The sequence below is a fragment of the Lupinus angustifolius genome, chromosome LG20 (genome assembly GCF_001865875.1).
Source record: "Lupinus angustifolius cultivar Tanjil chromosome LG20, LupAngTanjil_v1.0, whole genome shotgun sequence".
In the NCBI taxonomy this organism is placed as follows: domain Eukaryota; kingdom Viridiplantae; phylum Streptophyta; class Magnoliopsida; order Fabales; family Fabaceae; genus Lupinus; species Lupinus angustifolius.
Window position 1 is genome coordinate 19,458,868 of NC_032028.1, and position 21,919 is coordinate 19,480,786.

The 21,919-nt window shown below is 32.1% G+C and overlaps 3 protein-coding genes across 11 annotated transcripts; 1 reads left to right on the top strand and 2 right to left on the bottom strand.

The window, feature by feature from the left end:
• Positions 4,333 to 10,087, top strand: LOC109336720. 7 transcript variants are annotated; one of them, XM_019573487.1, is made up of 10 exons: positions 4,333 to 4,476; positions 6,289 to 6,647; positions 6,845 to 6,928; positions 7,097 to 7,516; positions 7,785 to 7,920; positions 8,048 to 8,210; positions 8,334 to 8,462; positions 8,654 to 8,848; positions 9,033 to 9,155; positions 9,786 to 10,087. In XM_019573487.1, exons 2-10 carry the CDS (start codon positions 6,365 to 6,367, stop codon positions 9,897 to 9,899), a joined length of 1,647 nt encoding a protein of 548 aa, XP_019429032.1. In that variant the 5' UTR covers positions 4,333 to 4,476; positions 6,289 to 6,364; the 3' UTR covers positions 9,900 to 10,087. The 7 variants fall into 7 exon arrangements, with proteins under 7 accessions (XP_019429032.1, XP_019429034.1, XP_019429037.1 ...); XM_019573489.1 differs by having other exon boundaries at positions 4,429 to 4,487; positions 6,302 to 6,647; XM_019573492.1 differs by having other exon boundaries at positions 4,459 to 4,476; positions 6,302 to 6,647.
• Positions 11,522 to 16,962, bottom strand: LOC109335877 (probable serine/threonine-protein kinase At1g54610). Of its 2 annotated transcripts, none has more exons than XM_019572119.1 (9): positions 16,193 to 16,962; positions 15,274 to 15,558; positions 14,414 to 14,731; positions 13,929 to 14,156; positions 13,619 to 13,716; positions 12,989 to 13,100; positions 12,442 to 12,906; positions 12,112 to 12,181; positions 11,522 to 11,804 (listed from the first exon to the last, which is right to left on the bottom strand). In XM_019572119.1, exons 1-9 carry the CDS (start codon positions 16,550 to 16,552, stop codon positions 11,797 to 11,799), a joined length of 1,944 nt encoding a protein of 647 aa, XP_019427664.1. In that variant the 5' UTR covers positions 16,553 to 16,962; the 3' UTR covers positions 11,522 to 11,796. The 2 variants fall into 2 exon arrangements, with proteins under 2 accessions (XP_019427664.1, XP_019427663.1); XM_019572118.1 differs by having other exon boundaries at positions 12,442 to 12,915; positions 16,193 to 16,960.
• LOC109335880 lies at positions 17,767 to 21,087 on the bottom strand. 2 transcript variants are annotated; one of them, XM_019572122.1, is made up of 7 exons: positions 20,845 to 21,087; positions 20,644 to 20,738; positions 19,833 to 19,950; positions 19,613 to 19,731; positions 19,304 to 19,484; positions 18,523 to 18,666; positions 17,767 to 18,244 (listed from the first exon to the last, which is right to left on the bottom strand). In XM_019572122.1, exons 1-7 carry the CDS (start codon positions 21,070 to 21,072, stop codon positions 17,954 to 17,956), a joined length of 1,176 nt encoding a protein of 391 aa, XP_019427667.1. In that variant the 5' UTR covers positions 21,073 to 21,087; the 3' UTR covers positions 17,767 to 17,953. The 2 variants fall into 2 exon arrangements, with proteins under 2 accessions (XP_019427667.1, XP_019427666.1); XM_019572121.1 differs by having other exon boundaries at positions 19,613 to 19,738; positions 19,813 to 19,950.

Here is a 21,919-nt window from a genome sequence, read left to right on the forward strand (position 1 = left end):
CCACTATTTACAATAATAAAGAGTGAAAAAAAGAGAACCATAACATAAACAAACTTTAGAGGTTTATTCATATTTTTCTTCATCCACAAGTAATCATTAATTTTTGTATAGTTGCTTTAATTTATAGTATAAAAAAAATGTCATAGGTCTATTTGCATTAACTAAATTGTTTTTAAGGATTTCTTGAGTTGAATGTTACCGTTACCTAGTATTATAATCATTATTTCATGTCTCTTCGATACATTAAGATGTTGTACTTGTCCCTTTAACACACTCAAGATATCACTTAACCCCATAAGGGAATAACAATGTAGCTTGACATTTGTGACTTTTTGGTACTTATCTTTCTTTTTTATTTTTTTTCTTTGACTTTTTGTAATACACATAGGCAAAGCTTAAAACTAAAACATTCATATTAAATCTTTGATAAGTTGTTTGTTTGGAGGACAGGAAATGGACTAGGTTAGGTATTGTGTTCCATAATCATGATTGTTTCACCAATTTTAGGCTCAAGTCTAATTTATATATTTATATTAGATTTTTTTTATGTTTAGTATGACATATTAGCTCGAGCAAAAGTCAATAAATAATTAGGGTCGACCTATAAGGGTATGCGGCAAGTGCATGACATTGAGCTCATATAATTTTTTCTACCTATACAACTAATTTTATCTCTATACGACAAATATCTTAATTTTGTTGGGCTGCCATTTATTATACTATATGCATAAATTTGTTCAACATTGTAATCATCATTTTTTATACTATTATATAGTTGAGTACCAAAAAATAGTATTACTCCGGATCAAGTCACTAATAAGTAACACTATATGATATCTTGTTTGTTCAAAAATTATTCCAAAAATATTACATCAATTAAATTATTTGATATACAATGGGTAATCCTTTTTATTTTACCATCTCAATTTGTTTTAAGTCATCATCATTCAAACTTTGATATTAAAGTATCATATATTAAATTAGGAGCTTAATTTTTTTCTCGCACCAGACCTACAAAATATTAGAACCAAAACTATATACAATAAGAATTTTCAAGTATGCCAACAAATCTACATCCAAGTCTTCAAATATGTAGACGAGCTGCAATGGTTGATAAGCATTTCTCAACAATGCTTGAAAATGACAACAATATGTTAGTGTTAGTTATAGAGAGGGTAATATGAATGAGAATGAATCTTTGATTTATTCTTAATGATTAACTAATTTATACTTTTATATATATATATATTATAATATATTTAATAGGTCTACCTATTATGCCTTATAAGCTTTTTATTCGGCTTAAAGTCTAGCCTAATAAGATAAATAAGCTTTCAAAAATGTATATATCTTCCTTTTTTTTAATAAAATGGGTCACGATGGGTCAAACTTCTAATGGATCAAACCATGAGTCATTAATGGGCCGGTTGACCTATTTCTTTTCCATGAGAATTTTGTGCATATGTTGTGCCAAAATATATTATACATAAATAGAAAGTAATTGGCATCCAAGATAATTTTGATAAAAAATGTAATGTATGTGGATTGTTAGTGTAAAGATTTATATGATCGTTAGTGTAAGGATTTATATAGAGTCAGAGTACATAAATTGGAACATAATTGTAACCTTTTTTCACATAAAACTCACCATTTTGGCTACCACCCACATAAATTGTATCATTATACCAATTTAATTATATACAAATTTTTTAATTATATATACTTTCTTAATTAATTTTATAAGAAGACTAGTTAAAATTCCCAATGCTTCCAATGGCAAAGCAAATAAGGTGATGTACATGGATTAATTATGAAATACAATTATACAAGAGAGATGTTTAAAGAGGTAAGGCAAGCACATGAGAACCAATTATACAAGCTTTTTTTCTTGGATATATAATTTTAAGAACACTTGGGATGGGGATCATCTGTCTTATTTAGTGTATTCATCAAATCAGAAAATCTTATTTAATTAAAAATAAAAATTATAATAATATAAATTAATATTTATTTACTATTTTGTAAAATTTGATTGGTTTAATATAGGGACAAAAATTTTGTGGACAGAATATCCTTGATTGAGATTGAATCATGATCTGTTTTCACATGCAAGTGACTTTTTGAGTCAGTAAAGTAATACACGTGCACACCAACACATGCATTTATAAATTATTATGACAAAGTTGAAAGTCCCATGCAAACATAGAGATTAAAATTTATGGACAGTGTAAATTTTTTACACTGTTAGTATATCATCTACTATTGATTTGTAATAATTTTGTTTGAAAGTCAATACTAATAAACAAATAAGTAATGGAGATTTACTGACAGTGTAAAAATTACTTAGACTGTCAGTATATACATATTAAATATGTAAACATGTATGTATGGATTCTTGAAGATAATGTTAGTGTGTTCAAATAACTACAAAGCAAGATACCCTATCTTGATCACTTGTTTGTACATGCACATGGTTGGATAGATATACTGATATATGTATATGTATAGACTCATCTTTAGCATAGTTAAAGAATCCAAACATAATAGATTTACTTTGGAAAGTTTATAAGTTTTTGAATTTTGTTAAATTTTCTATTTTCAATATTTTATTAGTGTAACTAATGAATATTTATCCCTAATACTTAAGAGGGTGTCTTAAATCTTTTTTTTGTTTTAGGTTTTTCACACTTCTCCATATATAATGTCATATATCTTAGCTAAAATTTTATTATTTTTAAGCAATACCTAGTAGAAATGTTATGATTAATTATAACAAATATTGTTTACAAACAAACAAGGATTTTGTTGAAATGTAATTTTCAACAATCACACTTCGGATTTGCTTTCCACATTGGCTAAGCTTATGTATCGGTTTAGGTTTTTTCGATTAATATTTAGCAGAACAAGTCTCAAAATATTTAAAAGTTTAATATCTTTTCGGTGTAAAGTTTTTTATACTGACATGACACTATCTACCGGTGATTTATATTACTCTTATTTGAGAGTTAATGATAACTAACATATGAATGATGGATAATATATCAACAATATAAAAAACAATTTTACTATCAGTATATACATATTAAATCCAATATTTAAACTAATCCCAAACCTACCTTACTACCGGTTGATAATTAAAAAGTATATATACTATATACATTACATACTATATTCATATCTCACACTAAATAACACAACTATTTTGATATATATTGAATTACTCAATTTTTTCAAATTTAATTTTTATCTAGCTCGACAACAAAATTGTTTGTGCAGATGAATTCCCACAAATCCCAAGGTATGAATCTAGGGGTTAGATTTTTTTATTACCGTCATTTAGGATCGTTCCATATCATGTTCAAGATGTCTCATAACATGTTATGTATTTTTATATAATTTTATCATTTTACTTCTCTAATCACCCAAATTACTCTTTCATTTCAACATTTTCACAATAATGATTTTTCAAGATTTGGACTCTTCATTTCTTTTATATCCCTAATTGCAATTCATTTTCCAAGATTGTTATTGGAATGGAGACTATTTAATTAGATCTCTTTTTTTCCTTTAAAGTCTTTATTATTCTAGTGTGAATAATCCCAAGCTCATGTGATATTTTCACTATTGAGAATAATATATTGCAATATCAAATGAGGTATGGAGGAAGAGTTTGGACAAATTTTAACAACATGAGGAATAATCTGAATGAGCTGTTGGATGAGATAAAGTTCAAGGTACGATTTTGGGTCAAAAATCGAATTAAAGGCTTCTCAATATCTTGGTTTGAATGAGTCTCTAATTCGATTGTATGCTTGAGTTTACTACTAATCCTTCTTAGGTGGTTGTGGTTTCCTTTAATACTCCTTTTGGAGCTGTAATTTGCCTGTTGTGTTGTTTGTTTCTTTTTTATGTATATTTGTTCCTTTTTTAATAAAATTTTCAACTTCCAATTTTTTTTTTGAGTTGTATTAGACAAACAACTATTTTATTACAAAAATTGAATAAACCCATTTTCATTTTCTCTTCTGAATGATTACTTATTTATTATCTTATGGTGTATGTATATATAAGCTTATACTTATTTATTATATTATACTTTACAAGGGTAGATATATAAAAAAATTATATACCAATATGACACGAATTTAGTAATATAAGATCACACTAATTTTCTAGATACGTCAAAAGTTCGATTCTTAGAAGCAATATTTGTTACTTGGGACGAGCAGCCATATACAAAAATTTTTTTACATGATAATATGAACAATTTTGTAGCAAGTTACAGCAAATTAAACACAAAAGGTGGTGGTTTTGCAACATCCTGATCCGACATTGGCGTTGTTGGATTGGACCATACCACCTTGTAACCAATTCCAACCTTGTCTCCCTCTCTTTTTATGTTCTTTGCTTCTTCATACATAGTTTTTCCTTGTTGCAGAGCGGGTAAAGCCATTTTCATCTATTGCAACCACAAAGGTTAGAATAATATATTCATATTAATGCCTTTTGCACCCATTTCTATGTGTTATATGATTCAATGTTCTAGCTCAAAGTTTCATCTTTAACAACATTTCTCTTTTATGCATGACATTTAAAATACTGTTGCTTTTGTTTCTTTAAAAGTGATTATAAAAAAAGTGCTTTTGTATTAGATAAACGTGCAAACCTCAATATCTCAATGATGATGATGATGTATGGGACTTTTCTATGTCTTTTGTTTTTGTTGTCTTTTTATTGTTGTTTGTGAACTATGTATTACATGGTCTACCATGATCTTGTGTTCTGTTATATCATTATTATATGTTTCCTTTCATCTAATATATTATACATTTATTCATTCCTTTTTGCTTTGTTTCTTTTGATGTTGAATGTTTCTGGTAAATGTATACTTACCTCTTTATCATTTTCTATGTGTATTTTTCTTGAGGCCTTTTTGGTTAGTGAATGTTACTTTTATTGGATTTGCACCTACATCTACATGCATTTAACATAGACACATTGAATTGCATCAATCAACTGCAAATGTCTATCATATTCTCTCACTTTCTGTGCACCCTTTGCATTTCTCTTTATCAGCTTTTCCTTTTCTTTTTTTCTTTTTTTAATAACTCATACTTTTTTCGGTATTACCAAGGTTATCCCCTCATATTTTTTGGCAATTAACTAATTCTTTCGGGGTTTGTGACTATCCCTCCTAACAAGTGTCGTTCTCATGAATCGAACATTTTATCTTTTGATCTTTCTGGGATTTAATATAGCCTTATACTATTAGACCAACGCCTTGGCAGTAAACTCCTACTAATCTGAATCAAGTCAAAAGATTTAAGGGGCAAATGCTCTTTGCCAGCAAGACCAACAAGCATTGGTCATTTCTTATTTTAGGAAGGTTCCTTGAAGCTTAACCTCAAATCAGAACCTCTCTCCACACCTCTATGGGAATTTCCTAGAAACCTGAAATCTGTAATATATATTTTATAAATATTCTGTTTGTAAAGATCTTTATTGGTTTATAAGTCTTCCACTTGCATTTGTTGAATTCCATTCTTTCCATTCCCTACCTGGAAGGTCCTAAGGTATAAGAAAACCTTCAACATTTAGATATTGAAGATTGCTTTCTTTTTTAATGAAAATGTAGCTTTAGAAATTACAATAATTGCAGTATATATTTTTAGTTTTATGACAATCTTATTAATTGATTCCTTGTTTTTCAAAAGCTCTAATTTTTTGTCACTATTTGACTTTGATTGGGGAAGACACTATCTTTTTTATATTTGTCACTATCTGATAGCTTTTGTTTTTGTGGGGTTCAAAAGAAAATGTATTTTCTGAGGGAGGGGGCTTCAGCCTCTAATTCTCATGAGCTAGATTTGAAATAAGGTTATTCTTGCATCAAGTTAAGTTCTTGATGGTTTACTTGTGTAGTTCAACTACTCTCAATAGTTCATCAAATTTGAAATAAGGTTTTGAATGTAGAAAAGTTGTGCTTATACAAAGTTTTGTCTGCATAGAAAAGATGTATAGTTAGGACTTGTCTATTTGAAGTTCATTTTGTAAGGTCTTAAACTATGCACATTTTGAGAGTTTATTGATCTTCATACATTTTCGGAGTTAATTGTTTAGTAATGTCTAGCTTATTGCAATTCAGTAATGTGGCATTTAAACATTATGAGCTCACTGTTGTGAAATCAGTCTTCAAGATATGTAGAATCAATGAATGCTGATATGATTCTTTTGTTTGTTAACATTGCTTTTATTTGATTTCTCACTGTTATGTTTGATAATTTTCAGATTCGTCGTGCAGATCACGTTTCTTACAAAGACGATTTTGAAAAATTGCGATCGCAAGTGTTACTAACAACATACAATGGGTGGTTGTATGTCAGTACCTACCCACCCTTTGGACAAACCAAGGAAGCTCCATCGGCGAATAATTAGACGCCGTAGAAAGATTTTAAATCCAGCCCTTGATGGTAGCAAGAAGAGGATTAGTGATGCAGGGGCTCGGGTTACAGATTATTCTGTTAGTGAATTTGTTCATATGGACTTGGAGAATGGTTTAACTACTACTTGCCGACATTCTGAAGTTACCAATTCAACATTCCATGTTACACAGCTTGAATGGCACCATAGTCAATATGATGGAAATGGTATATTCCTTTATCTCTCATGCCTTTGTTTGAGAACAAATCTCATAATAAGTGAAGTGAGTGTGATTTTAAGGGTGTATCTGTTATACATAAAAAGCTTTAACCTTCAACTTTATGTAATTATGCTTATTATTAAATTCCACTTCATTTGTTTCTAAACCTGAAACTCGAAATGATATAGTAATTCATTGCTGCAGTAATGTCCCAAGATGAAGCCTATTTTGACTCTGTCAGCATTTTGGAATCGGAATCTGATGATGACTTCACTAGTGTTCATGGAGGTAATGGATATTTCATAAGCTTGTGAAAATAAGCTCTGAAAAAACTTGTTGAATAAGTGCTTAATTAAGTTGTTTACTTAAACTCGACTTTTATCAATTTTTCCTTCACCATTCCGTTTCTTATTTCTTTCTTTGCTTTCTCTCCTCGGATTTCGGGTTTATATCTAGATGGTTTTCCAATGGTAAGCAACACACCTGGACGCATCTCGAATGGCCAAGTACTCCAGTATGAAAGATCTTGTATTGTGGATAACAAAAATCAGTATGAAGAGTATCATGAAAGTTATATTAAAGTTGATGGAGGTATTTCTGATAAGTTTAAGGTCAAAGATGAAAGTGCATTTGTCCCAATCAGTGCACAAAATCATGGAAAATCAAGATTAGGCATGACAAATGGAAGCTTCAAAGGATTAAAAGAAGAGAATACACTGAAATCCGGCATTACTCGGTTGATACAATCTGTAAGCTTCAATGACAAAATAGTAAATGGACCAAGAAAGAGTCTCCAGTACAATAAACAGCAGTCATCCCTTTTCAGGCTTTCTTTCAAGAGGAGATCTTGTGATGTAGATGATGCCACCGAACTTTGTAAGTGATTAAGTAACTTAATTCTCGTCGCACGAAAATGAATTAAGACAGTAGAGTAGGTCATTTAAATTCTGCATTGGCTTGAATTGCAGAAAAAGTGTCGAAACATACAAATAATAGTAGTAGTAGAAGTATTATGTTTCCTTTTGTATGTGGCCTTTATTTTTTCGCTAGGCTATTTGCTTTTATCTATAGTTTAAATCGATTGCATGCATAACTTAACCATATGATACTGATTAAGCTTCATTATCTTATATCTTAATGTAAGGTCAATCGAAAAGATATCTATGTCGTCCCATAGCAGGACATATAATACCATTTCAAAAAGGAGAAAAGCAATCTTCTGGATGTTGGTCTGAAATTCCACCCTCGACTTTTAAGCTCCGTGGTGAAAACTTTTTCAAGTATGATGTTTACTTCCCTGCCTGCATAAATCTAGTTAATTTCATTATATTTGTGTATTTGCTTAAACTTTCTACTTTCGATGAGATTACGAGAACATACTTGTCTAACGAATCATTTGCTTTCCAGAGACAAGCGCAAGTATCCCGCACCGAATTATAGTCCATACATTCCTATTGGTGTTGATCAATTTGTCTGTCCTAAAAAGATACATCACATTGCCCAATACCTTGAGCTTCCAAATGTGAAAGCCAATGGGAAACTTCCCCAACTTCTTATTGTAAATATCCAGGTAACTAAGTTTTTTTCACTTACTCAATAGTCCATATTCATATTTTTTTTATGAAATCTATATCATCATCTGAGATTGACCGAAGCTGATGATATTTCATTATCATATTATCTTCTTATATAGTTGCCTATATATCCTGCTGCTATGTTCAATGGTGACGCCGATGGGGAAGGGATGAGCCTTGTGCTGTATTTCAGGGTTTCTGAGACTCTTGAGGAACAAATTTCTACCCAGTTTCAAGAAAGCATAAAGGTACTTTGATTGCCATCTTATTTCAATTGGAATTGGAATATTGTTTTCTACATTTAGTTTACTTTGGTATTTCATTCAACACTAAAATGTGCCTGGGACTTATAGACTATAGATCTACAATGTGTGAATAAGATTCTCTGAATGATTGCACTAGTTTAATACTTGGTCTATGTTTTCTATATATGCTATAGAAATTTGTTGATGATGAGACGGAAAAGGTCAAAGGATTCGCAAAAGAATCGAGTGTTGCTTTCCGAGAAAGATTAAAGATCATGGTAGGACTTACAAATCCTGAAGATATGACCTTGAGTTCTACTGAAAAGAAGCTAGTAAACGCTTATAATGAAAAGCCGGTCCTGTCACGTCCTCAACACAGCTTTTACAAGGTATATCTCATGTGCATATGCATTATAAATTTGATCTTTCCAGCATATAGTTGTCATGTATTTTGTAATGAAACATGTTTATTAACGTTCTTCCCAAAAAAAATTCAATGTTAAATTGCGATGAACTTTGAGGAGGGTATACCTTTGTTCTTAATTTCTAACTTGCTTATTCGATCTCTAATAGGGTCCTAACTACCTTGAGATTGATCTTGACGTTCATCGATTTAGCTACATATCAAGGAAAGGATTTGATGCATTCCGAGATCGTTTGAAAGATGGGATTCTGGATCTAGGACTAACCATTCAGGTATCATTTGCATTCCAAGCTATAACATTAGGCATTTAAATCCATCAAAGTATGATCTAATGTTTTCAACCTTAGCTAGGACTATCAAATACCTACCCCTGATTTAGAAGGCTTTAAATTGAACACACAAGCATACAAAAACTTATGTTTCTCATTCTATGCTCACATATTTCTTATCATCACAAGGATTTTTATTTTAACGCAAAATGCATGCAGACATTTATGATTAATGTGTGTCTAAGATCTATTTCTAGACATATAGGTAGCATTTGTTGCTCGGACGAAACCAAAATGTTCTACTTTTCGGTCTTATGTCCTACTCTCTTTTGTTCATAAGTTTCTTCTAATGTGTGCTCTTTGGTACATTTTGAATTACCAAAAAAGATAACTTTGCATTGAAAATTGGTGAACACACATAAATTTTATAAATACACCAATTCCGAATGTACTCCTTTTTGGGTAAATTAAAATGTACCGACTTTTGTACAGATTAAAAATGCCCTTTAAATATAATAGATACATCAATGTTAGAATTCTCGGATTCTAACATGTCTACCAACCGCTACCTTAAAATTGCTAGTACATTTTTACCGGCCTAACTGATAATGTTTTTAAATTTTGTCATAACAGGCACAAAAGCAAGAGGAACTTCCAGAACAAGTGCTATGCTGCCTGAGATTGAACAAGATTGAGTTTGGTGACAATGGTCAAGTACCAAGACTAATGACCAGTGATGCTGAATGATATAATATTCAATAATACAAACATAATTATTTACTATTTACCTATTTTAGTTCCCTTTATGAACACAAGTCAGAATTGAAGGTGTTTTTGTTGGATGCAAAACATATTTCTGCCCAAATGTACATTAAAAGACAAAGATGATAAAACACATGTATTGCCAAATGAGGGGAAACTATTATTCTATTCAATGTTAATGATAATATTCTTAAACTACAAAGGAACATGAATTGTCTATAAGATATTTTGTTACATTTCCTTTTGTGTATCTAAAGTCTAAACTCTAAACATATGGTAAGGAGAATAATGCACCATCACTCCATCAATATTATGTGAAAGTATTTTAGAATATATATTATAGAATATATATATATATAAGGAGAGATCTGTTTATACCCAATTTAAGTTATATTTTCTTAAATCTAACGGATCAAACGAGTGAGTGCAATAAGTGATGAGAGAGAAAAATAGAAATTTTAAATAATATATTACATTCACCCATTTGGTCTATTAGATCTAAGAAAATGAATGAATGAGATTGAGTGTAATTAGTGTAACTTAAACAGATCTCTCCTGTATATATACCTAAATGGATAAATACATATATAGAAAGAGTCTTAAATGATAAATAATGTTATGACAATATAAATTTCTTTTATACGTAAATGAATAAATATTAAACTCTTAATATATATATATATATATATATATTTTGGGGCAATCCAACCCGTTTTAGATAAAGTGCATTAGAAAAATACATAAGATTTATGGCAAAGAAAGCCCAAATTAAAGTCATGTATCCTAACTTAGAAATAAGGTATTGTTGTCAATTTATTAATCTTAAAATTAAAAAAAAATATGAGTTTATTCATCTTTGATTCGATAAAGTACAACAACAACGACTATTTATTTCTTTATTTATTAATTTGACTATATAATTTTTTATTGTATCCCTAATTTATTTATTTTTATGTTCGTGGTATATTATTGAAAGTTAAAAGAGTCTATTATCTCATGTATATCTTCATTTTCATATCTGCGATATTTTGGAAGTAATTTATACTAATTATTATGATGTTTATTTCATATAATATTTATGTGCATAAAATTTCCTTAGTCATAATAGTCTTTAGTTTTGGCCTCTCTTAGTGAGTATAATCTTATTTGGTCACGTTTGATATGAACACAATTGAGTTTTTTCTTAAATTGTTAATGAATTCTGTAAAACAGTAGAATTATTTTCATCATTTTTTAGTAAAAGAATTTGGAAGATTAAAAAAAGTAATACAATAATTTTTGCTTTACCCTCTTGTTTCAATAAGAAATGTAGACAATTCTAAGAATAAATAAAGGTAGATGCATGAGTCTTTGTGTAACCAAGAGAGACTAGAACAATAATAAAGATTATAGATTCTCTCAAAACCTCTCCAACACCTTTTATGTCCAAAACAGCAATATTTGCAAACAAATCTTCATTTTTTGTTGTTGATATATGTATTCAATGCACGAGTCTCCCATTTAGTAGGATTGGTTGTTTACAAGATTTGGACTTATGGTCTCATGATCACTAAATAATAACCTTACAGTTGCGCTAATCTGTAAACTCGTGTTGTGAGAGAAAAAAGGGCATGTACAAGGATATTGAAATTCATTAAAAAAATTAAACCAAATCTTCAATTTATACCATCTATTTTGGCTTCATACATATTCAAACCAATATGTCAATGTTAAAACCTCCCTATGATAGAAAGCTTTAACTTTGTTGTGATCAAAATGACAGTAATGCCACCAATGATGTCATGAGAGGTTTGTTGCACATAACTGAGTCCAAAAATGGCCACAATGGTTAGTCAAGTACCCTTGTAGAGGTGTAGATTAGTCCATTCCTATAATCCTTGTTTCATTTGTCTGTAAACCATAAAATGATTTATAAGTACTCACCAAGAGTTCACTTGGTGCATGCCAGTTGTCACGCCCCGATTTTCGGTTACATGACTCATACTTAAAAAACATCAAATTGCAGAACTAAACAAGTTATTCAATAATAGTATACATATAAAAGGAAAATAGAGAGATAACTAGTCTGCATACTCATAGGGTTATTTATGCATGAACATGCAGAAAAATGTTTGTGATCTGACATAAATTATAGATACAAAGATGAATGAATGTAATGGCATTATAGAAAACATGTGAAAGTTTTTGTTCTACTTACCTCTTCCGAACCTCGATTTACCATGCCGCAGACTATTTTCATTCCAATATGCACCATATTCTTTGTAGCCCTGTACATTATTTGGCATGGAAAACAAGATGTAACTTGATGCAAGTATAATATATAGGTGTAGTTTGGACAATATGAAAAGAAAAATCATTTTCAGCTGTTAATTAAGAACAAAACGGAAGTTGTTGCAATCACAGGTCTGAAACTCGGGTCAGATTACGTTAATAGCAAGCAGAGCTGTAGGCTTAAGTTACTGATAACCTTATGGTTTTGTGTGATCTAAAGCATTTGTTTACAGTTGCCGGATGATTTAATATTTACCTGCGCGTTTAGCAGTTCTGCGGGATCAAAATCCATTTGCACCTTTGGTTGACCATGTTGAGCCTGGTGCTTTTGTAGTACATGCCGGGAAGTCTCATCCTGGTGAGCATGATTGTCATTATATTTTCGTTCCAAAATCGCTTGCCTGGTCAAGTCATATGTGCCTTTCGCAAAGTTTGGGTCCAATGCACTAATTTTGCTTCTTTCGCCATCAGATAGTGCGGATGAAGCATCCGGTTTTCTCCGTTTTTCCCATGTAAAGCCACTAGATCCTGGGGGTTGGACTTGTCCTGAGTGTACACTATAGCCCTTTACGTTATCGATAACATTCATATTTTGAGAAGCGTCGGACAATGTATCCATTGAGTGTTTAGGTTGCTCTTTATGCATAGCCCCTCCTCCTTTTCCCTTTGTAAGATGTCCTTTACCATCATCCTTATCCTTACCACTATTCTGAGGAATGTTCTGCATCTCCTTCACAAAAACGGAATCATGAGTGAATAAAAGTAGCAATCTTTAAGGATGTAGCATTGTACCGAAAAAGTACCTCCTTTGAAGCTGTTTTGTTAAAATTCTTTGGTTCTTGAACAACATTATAGATTCGTCTTTGCTGCCTTCTTGATGTTACAGCCTCTCGCGTTTTACCTCCGGTCTTTTTACTGTGAGCACAGATCTAGACTTCAGTCAAAGAAATTAGAAAACGAAATACTCGGAAGCCATAATCAGTTAGGCTATCCATTTTAACGTAGTGTTTACTAGACATGTCAATAGAGCGAAAACTAGAACATTTTGGATCCACCTCTTTCTTTGGAACCAGAACAGAATAGAACATCCTATTCCATGTTGCTAATCCTCTTATATGCGCCAAACGCTACCTATGTAACTTGCTTGGTTGAGAATTTGAGATAACAAAATCTAGACTTCTTTAAATGAACATTTAAAACCATCAACGGGGTTATAAAAATAGACAGGATGATAAGGTATTCAAAGACTCAAATTTTCACTCAAATTGTGCAGCTATGTTGAGACCCTGAATAGGTTTAGTACCATAAGCACAACATTTAATAATAAAGAACAAGATTCAGTAATAGGACTCAAAGCAGGAGAACAATTCAAGTACATAAAAAGCTATCTCCATGACAATCTTTTATGAATAAAAACGGCCACAAAAGTTTACCTGGACGAATCTCCCCGATTTTTAGCATCCATTTCTTTGCTAGGTGGATACTTTGGCAGTTTTGATGGACTACAGGCATCCGGGATGGTGTTGAAATACTACAAAGGTGCATGCCATGAAAAAAAATTAGGAATCAAACTTTGTTATATGCATTTCGAAAACATTGAGCAAACAACATAATAACTTAACTTCTTCAGTCTAATAGTTAAAACCCATACTTTACAATTGCATAACCATAAAGACAAAATCCCTCTGAAGAAGAAGTATAAACAATATAATAAATATAGTAAACAAACTCAAAGGAATTTACCTCAGACATTAAGGCAGAGGAGGCAGTCCCACGCTTGTAGGGGTCAATCGACAGAAAAGTCTCAAGTAGGCTTACAGCGGTTTCAGGAAAATCTGCGCACCTCTCCCGGAGAGAGCTTTCGTAAGTTGTCTGAGGTTTGAACATTGTTGCATGAGGAAGCTTAAACTTCTTCCAGTAATCATCTGTTGGTGTACCACAAAGCTTAAAAATTTTGTGCAGCTGTTCAACCTGTAGACTCAAGAAGAATAAGCATCACGCCAAAAGTGCAAAGGTAACTTCGATAGTTACGGTAAGCAATGAACAGATTTCATAGGCCTTAGTTATTTGAATTCAATACATGCATGAAGAAACTATGAAATGGTTTTGTTGACTCAAAGAAGTCTGAAGTACAATAGAAATTAGTGAGACTGGAAGCAAATGATTTTGTCGATTAATAAATGATTAATGGTTAATGATGAAATACGTGAACTATGATGAATGATTACCTCAGTTCTCCCCTTAAGAATAGGCTTATGGAGATAAAGTTCTGCAAATACACAGCCCACACTCCACAGATCCACCGATACTCCATAACTGGTTGATCCCATCAAGAGCTCAGGAGGGCGATACCATAGAGTCACTACACGGCTGGTTAAAGGATGCTTGTTATTTGGGCTAATTGTATTTGCTAATCCGAAATCTGCTATCTTGAGAACACCTTCGTTATTCACTAAGATATTTGATACTTTAATATCTCGATGCATAATACCGCGTAGGTGACAATGCTCAATTCCACTCAATAACTGCATCATGTAACATTTTATCTGTAGGAAAAAGCAGAAAACAGAAATGTAATATTAACGTATAATAGCGGAACTACATGTTAAATAATCATTAGATTTCAAGAAAACATGACTAGACAACATCTTTCGTGCACTTTGCTTCAATCAATGTTAACATATGCATACTATGTTAACTAAGTGGAGGTCCGAACCGACTGATGTTGAAGAATCAGCGGATGAGTTGTGGTTAGGGGTGAAATGCCACTCGAGCCCAGAGCTAGCTGGTTCTCCCCGAAATTTGTAGGGAAGAACAATAGAAGCTACACTGTAATTTTTATTTCTTACACTACATATTCCAAAATGCGTAGGATACTTATAGTAGCAATTCGAAAAACCTTACACATTCTATAGCTTGTGAAATAGATTATCCTAATTCTTTCTAATTACACAACTCACGCCATAGATCTTCATCACTATTATAACATATAACATAAAAAAGGTTTTCCGCAACTTTCATAACTTAAGATGTTGCTTTTTTCTTTCTTGAAAGACACAAATATATCAGAAATGAGATGCTAACAAACCTGTGAGTCAGTGAACATGACGTCAGGGCGAGATATAAGACCGGCAAGATCATGCTCCATGTATTCAAATACAAGGTAAATGCTGTTTGATAGTCTGGAAGTAATGATACCCTCCAATTTCATGATGTTTGGGTGGTCGAGCCTACGAAGAATCGTTATTTCTCTTGCCATGAACCTAATGCTCTCAGGTTGTAAGTTGTCGAACCGCACCTTCTTCAGAGCAAACATCCTCCCACTTTCAACTTCGCGTGCTTGGAAAACACTGCTATATGTACCTTGTCCAATCTATAGAAACGGAAATATTAAAAATTAAAATAAAAAACATAAATTCAAAATGTTGACAACATAATAAAACAATTACAGTTTAGTAAGCAAATAATTCATTGTAAACTAAAAAATGGTACTTTTGGACTAAGAATCTGAACACACTAAGCTTAGCCTTAGCTTGCATAATTCAGGTTCACTTGTCTTATTTCTCTTTAGCCTTTTTATTGTGCAGTCCATCTATTCTACATTTTTATCTTCATAAAATGAAACGAAATATCGTCATATGAAAAGATAGAAGTATACCAAAAAAAGGAAAAAATAAAAAATGTACATGTTAACCATAAGGGTATTGTTTAATGAATCTAGAAATACATCATTCAATACATTGAACAGATTACTACCCTATAAAAACTTGCTTTTTTTAAACCTTAACTAATGCACAAGTTAACATTCTCTAAGTGGCAGAGCCATGCAACAAAGACGGGGTACGGGTACGGGTACATAGTACATACTCGCCTACTAGTACTATGTATTCTCTAGTTCTAGTATCCATTTATAACAATTTATAAACAATTCAACAACAAAAAAAGTGATTACAAAATTAGAATCCTGCAATGAAATAGATATATATATATATATACCTAGTAAGTACCTTTTCCAACTTCTGAAAAGAATCAGCTTTTAGAGGGATCCATCCTTGAATAGCTTCTGCAGCAGAAGCTGTTAACCAAGGTGGCCAACCAGCAGCATTCAATTCAGCATCCACATACCGATGATTTGAGAATCCATTCCGAAAGCTGAAAGAGCCATTACTTTTCTTTGAGCTGTTCTTCTTCAACTTCTTCCTTTCTTCTGATGACAAAACCATCACTCCGGAATTAGCCCTTGAACCGTGATTACCATGATGGTAATGACCACTTTCTACAATGGTACCAGCTACACTATATTGATCAGCAACAATTGGTGGCAAAGAAAATTCAGAAACCACATTCTTAGAGTTAATGCAACCCATTTGAGATTTCTTAAAACTCTTGTTTTTTTATGCAAAAAATGCTGAATGAGGATGAGTGAATGATGATTGTAGGGGAAAATGAAGAAATTTTTTTCAGTTTTTCCCCTACATCATTCAGCACCCTCAATTCAGTTGCTGAAACAAAAATGGAAAGAAATCAGAGAATAAGAACAAGAAAATGAACACAACCCAGAAAGAAAGTTTTAGCTTTGTTGTGGAAAAAACAGAACAACCCCTGTTTTTTTCTCTCTCCTCCCCTGTTTTCCCCTGTTTTTCTCTCTTGTTTTTCCTAAGTGGGGGTGCAAGATCCTTGGAGGGTGGAGGATTTTCTTGAAGGCCGAAATGAAAGGAAGAGAGAATTTTGGGTTCAAATTGGTTCATGCTTCTTATTTTGGTGTAAATTGTGTTATGATTTAGTTGTTTGTTTGTTGCTTTCATGTGTGCTTTGGTTGTACAATGATGGAAATGGTTGGAATGTGTAATGTAACATTAGAATTTGACACATGTTTTGTTTTCAGTTAGGTTGTTAATGTTGTTTTTAACAACCTACATAATTGGATAACATTTTCTTTAGTAATAATATTTAATATCATTAGTTCATTCCCAATAAATAAAAAATTGTTACCAAAACAATGAGTTTGTTAAACATGTTGAAAGAGGTTAAAAAACTTTATTAATAGATGTAAATTAATTTTGAAGATTTCTATATATTTGTAATTATCAAACACCTTATAAAAAGTTTTATAGTAAGTATTATGGTAGGTTGAGGATTAATAGTCATTCAAAGATAATGAAACACACATAATGCATGGTTAATAGATAGAGAAAAAGATGTATTCATTAATAGCGTAAGAGTTTTTTACATCGTCACTATATTATTTACTATATATTTTTAATCATCATTGCCTCTTAATTAAAAGTAATATAAATGAATGATAGATGATGCACTGATTGTGTACAAATTTGTATACTGTAAGTGCATAGATATTACACTCTAATAGATATCGATAGATAGATAGTGAATCAACTCACTATTATTTGTTAAAGTTCAAATTTCATCTAATTTTCTCTTCGGGTCTGTTTGCGAATTAAATTTTGGATGGGAAAGAAGGAAAATAAACAGCTTTGGAGTCATCTCATTAGTATATCTCATGACTCTTGAGCCTTTTCATTCCATTATTTACTCTCGAAAACTCAACTAGCAAACATGCCCTCTTAGTAGCACAGGTTACATAATCATAATAATTAATAATAAGGCAGAACTAAAAGTTCAAACATTCCTTGACTCCTAAGTAATAAATGTATAAACCAATCATTTCCAATCAATGGATGCAAAGATAAATAAGAGCCATTACATTAGCCATGATGACACACAACTATTTGAACTATTTGTTAGAGGATTCACAATTTAGTCTCAAAAAAATAAGTAGAAGAGACAGCCAAGCCTTCAATATCATAAGTTCTAACCAATCTTTGCCTCTTGTTAGGTGTCTCCAACCAACAGAACTCTAAATGGAAAGACTTTAACTCTGCTACACTTTTTGCTATATCACAAGGACATCCCATGTACATGCCACCAGGCAATAGTATCAATTGATAACCTCCATCAAATGTAACCAAATTGTTTGATATTGCACCAGTCCAATGCACATTTGTAGTGACATTTCCCTCTATAGATGTTGAAGTAACATCCTAGTATACATCAAAATTTCAGAAATAATGTCACTCAGACTCAACAATCTACACAAGTAACAAAAATAGAACGAGATCGAAGAGCATGAAAAAGTTGATACAAGGACTCCAAACTGAAAATGTAGTTAAAACCAGAGGCGTAAACAAAGCATCATGTCATTAAAATTTTGATTTTTTGAAAAGTTGATAGCATAAGTCATACTTTAAGAATTCTATTAAGCTACAAATTCACTTTAACTATGTAGCATGTGTAATTTAGAATTTAAGATGCAAAATACCTGAATAAGTTGGCCATTGTCATCCATCTCATGTATCACAACAGTATCAGCTTCAGCGATTGTAGATCCGTACACACCACTTCGTTTTGTGATGGAATGACCTTTCCACTTACCAAGAAAAGGTGCAGTCCTATTCTTCGTGTCCTGCCATGAATTAAAACAAAAAGGCCATCAATATAAGAAATTATATGTTTATAAAGGCCCGTGTGGTGGACAGGATGAGAGACAATATCGGATAATCTATCATATTCTGTTGCAATCCAGGGTTTGGTGAGTCGGCAGGATACGATTGAGTCTACCCTATCTTGTTGAAAATAAGATAATGCAATCTTTTCCCTTATACCCTCACACCCTTGACTTTAGGAAAATAAAATCAGAGAAATAATTATGACTCCATAATTATATATGTAAACTGAATCAAATACAAAATCTTCTAATCATCTACACAGCCTCAACACATCTGAACACCTCCACTGCCACCACCACTACTACCACATCAATGTCATCATTATCTGATGCGCACCAAACATTGTACAAAATAAGATCTTATCCTGTTCATATCCTATGTTGTTCTTTATCATATCCTAGCCTTAACCTATCCTTGCCACCAAATGGGCCCTAAATATTACATGCTGTCATGCTGCTTTCAAATGTCGGTAGAACTTTCAAAGCAAAAACTAATTGATAAATAAATATGTACATGCTTCGAACAGGCAAATCTGCAGTAGATACACACTCGAAAAGAATTATGAAAAGTTGCACATTTCTCAGTTAATCTCACCCCAGAACTGTCAAGTAGAGGATGAGATGCATCACTTCTTTGCTCCAGGAAGATAATAAGCATATCTACGGTGCCTTTTGGCTCCAAAATATGAAAAGCTCTTGCTCGCATATCTTTCTGTAGAGAGTACAAGCAATTCTCGCACACAACAGAAGGTCGGCGAGAGGGAAGCTTGAGATTCCTGCACAATAAGTGCAAAGAAAGTCTTGATCACATTAACCATGTTCAATAAATGTTTATAGTACAACACTTCACCTATATAGAAAACAATCAAATTTCTGGTTGGCCTATTCAATAGGAAGCACTTACTTCGGTGATTCTTCACCAGTGTCATCTTCTCCAAGAACCCCTTGCCTTAATACTGTTTCCAACATACCTGCTGTCTGGTACCTCAGTGCAAATGCTCTCTCGGATGGGAAAAAGCCTATCTGCAAACTACTTATAATGGATATTTTAAAGAAGCAATAGGGACCATAACGAAAGAAAAATAAAAATAAAATCATTTACACTCTACTGTCGAAAATCTCACTTGTTGATATTTGTCGACCGTGAACATATTAGTTTCTTTGATTTTGTACTCTTCCCATTCTGCCTCATTGTCATCTCCAGAAACCGAAGTACTTGATGAAGGTTGTTTAATATACAGCCTGCAAGGAGCATTATAATTAATTTATTTAGCAACAGCTACACATCTTACCGAATAAAGATAATTGGAAAAGCTACAATCAAGTAGGATCAGGTGACATGTTCGAAAATCTGGACCAAACCGGTTAGATGAACTGGTTGAACCATGAAACCGTAACCTGAAGGTCTTGCCTGTTTAAGGTTGCTTTGAAGACCATATTAGCACATGCAATTTAATCATTAAAGTAATTTGTTGATTATGAGGTATGAACGAATATTTCTCAAATTTGGGTGATTATATTATATCAGTAGTCTAGTAGCTATGTACCAACACTAATCCAGTTCATTCTCATTATGAATTTTAAGCAGCATATAATAAAGGGTTCATTAAACTAACCTCCCATGAGTTTTGGCTTAATTACACACAATATCGCTTTTGTTTTATAAATAAAAATTACACTAATGACTAATGAAGCTTATGTTGTCAATAAAATTACATGCATTACAACATAAATCTCAATGGAGGTGAGTATAATGTATCAAACAAAAGGGTGTTAGGTATAATTAAATAAAATTCCAAGGGATATTAGTGTAATATTTCCAATGAAAACTTAAACTTTTTACATATACAAAGAGCAAAATCTTATAGTTTCTGTTGCATTTTTCCTTGAAGTTCAAAAAAAGTGTATACAGTATCCATAGATAAGGCTTCTTACGTTTGAATGAGACTCATGAGTTCATCTTCTCCATAAGAGCTAGCTGCAAGCTTAGTAGTCAGTTGTTGCAACAAATTCCCACGAGAATCAAATTGCTACAAAAAATATGAAATGGGCAATTGAATAAAAGTGTGAAACACAAATAAAAACATAAAAAGTTAACATCTTTGGAAAGAGAATTGAAGAAATGTTGTTGTTTACATAGAAAGAGCCTTTCCAGTTTCCAATGTTAAGGTTGATGAAGCCACGAAGGTTGTCTACGTTCATTGCAGATTCTCCCAGTGATTGAGAAGAAGAAGAAGAAGAAGAAGAAGTAGAAGCTCGAATGGGTTTGAGGGAAAAGAATCGAATTGTGTTGTTGTTGTTGTTGTTGGAATGAAAGAGAAGGGAAGGAAGTGAAAGTGAAAGTGAACAATGAAGGGGAGACATTGTGTTTGGGACTTGAGAAGTGGCAACAAGACCACCTTAGAGCTAATATCTTATCTATTTTCACCCAACAACAATGTTTCTTATGTCATTTATACATATTTAATATCTATATAGTACATATTTATTTTTATACCATTAATATATTAGTGTAGAGTAATATAGTGATAATTTTAAAAACGATAGATTGTATATGACAGCAGAGATAATAATGAAAACTGAATCTATGGGTACCCGCCTAAACTAAACCCGAATTTAATGTGGAAAACTCGATGTGATTGAGTTCGGGTTTAACCTGAGTTTAATTTTCAGGTTCGGGTTAGTAGAGCAAAGACTCTAACCTGAATCCGCTCGAAATAATATAATTCATTTTAAAATTGAAATTTCTATCATGTGCCCATTATTTTTAATTTCTAATTTACTTTGCATACTATTGGATATTCAAACATGAAAGAAATGATATAATACAAGATAAAATAGAAATGCTAGAGAAAAGTTAAACGAAAATGATATCATACTTTTCTTAGTACATTTATAATTTTTGGGTTTTTTTCGAGTTCAGTTTCGGGTTTTGAATTATGGATTCGGGTTTGGGTATGTGCAAACCCGACCCGCCCTGTTGTCATTCCTAGACCAAAGGGATGAAACTTAAATGTCATTTAATATTCATTTTTTATCTCTCATTATCTCTTTGACTCGAGTATATGGTCCATTGGATTTAAAAAAATAAATGGGTATGTAACTAGTATAATTTAATTTATGTCTAAACTGAGGAAAGGGATCCAGCGTTCCTTAAGGTTTAGTTTGGGGGTTGGATTTTGGAGGGGAAGGAATGGAAATGGAAGGGTTG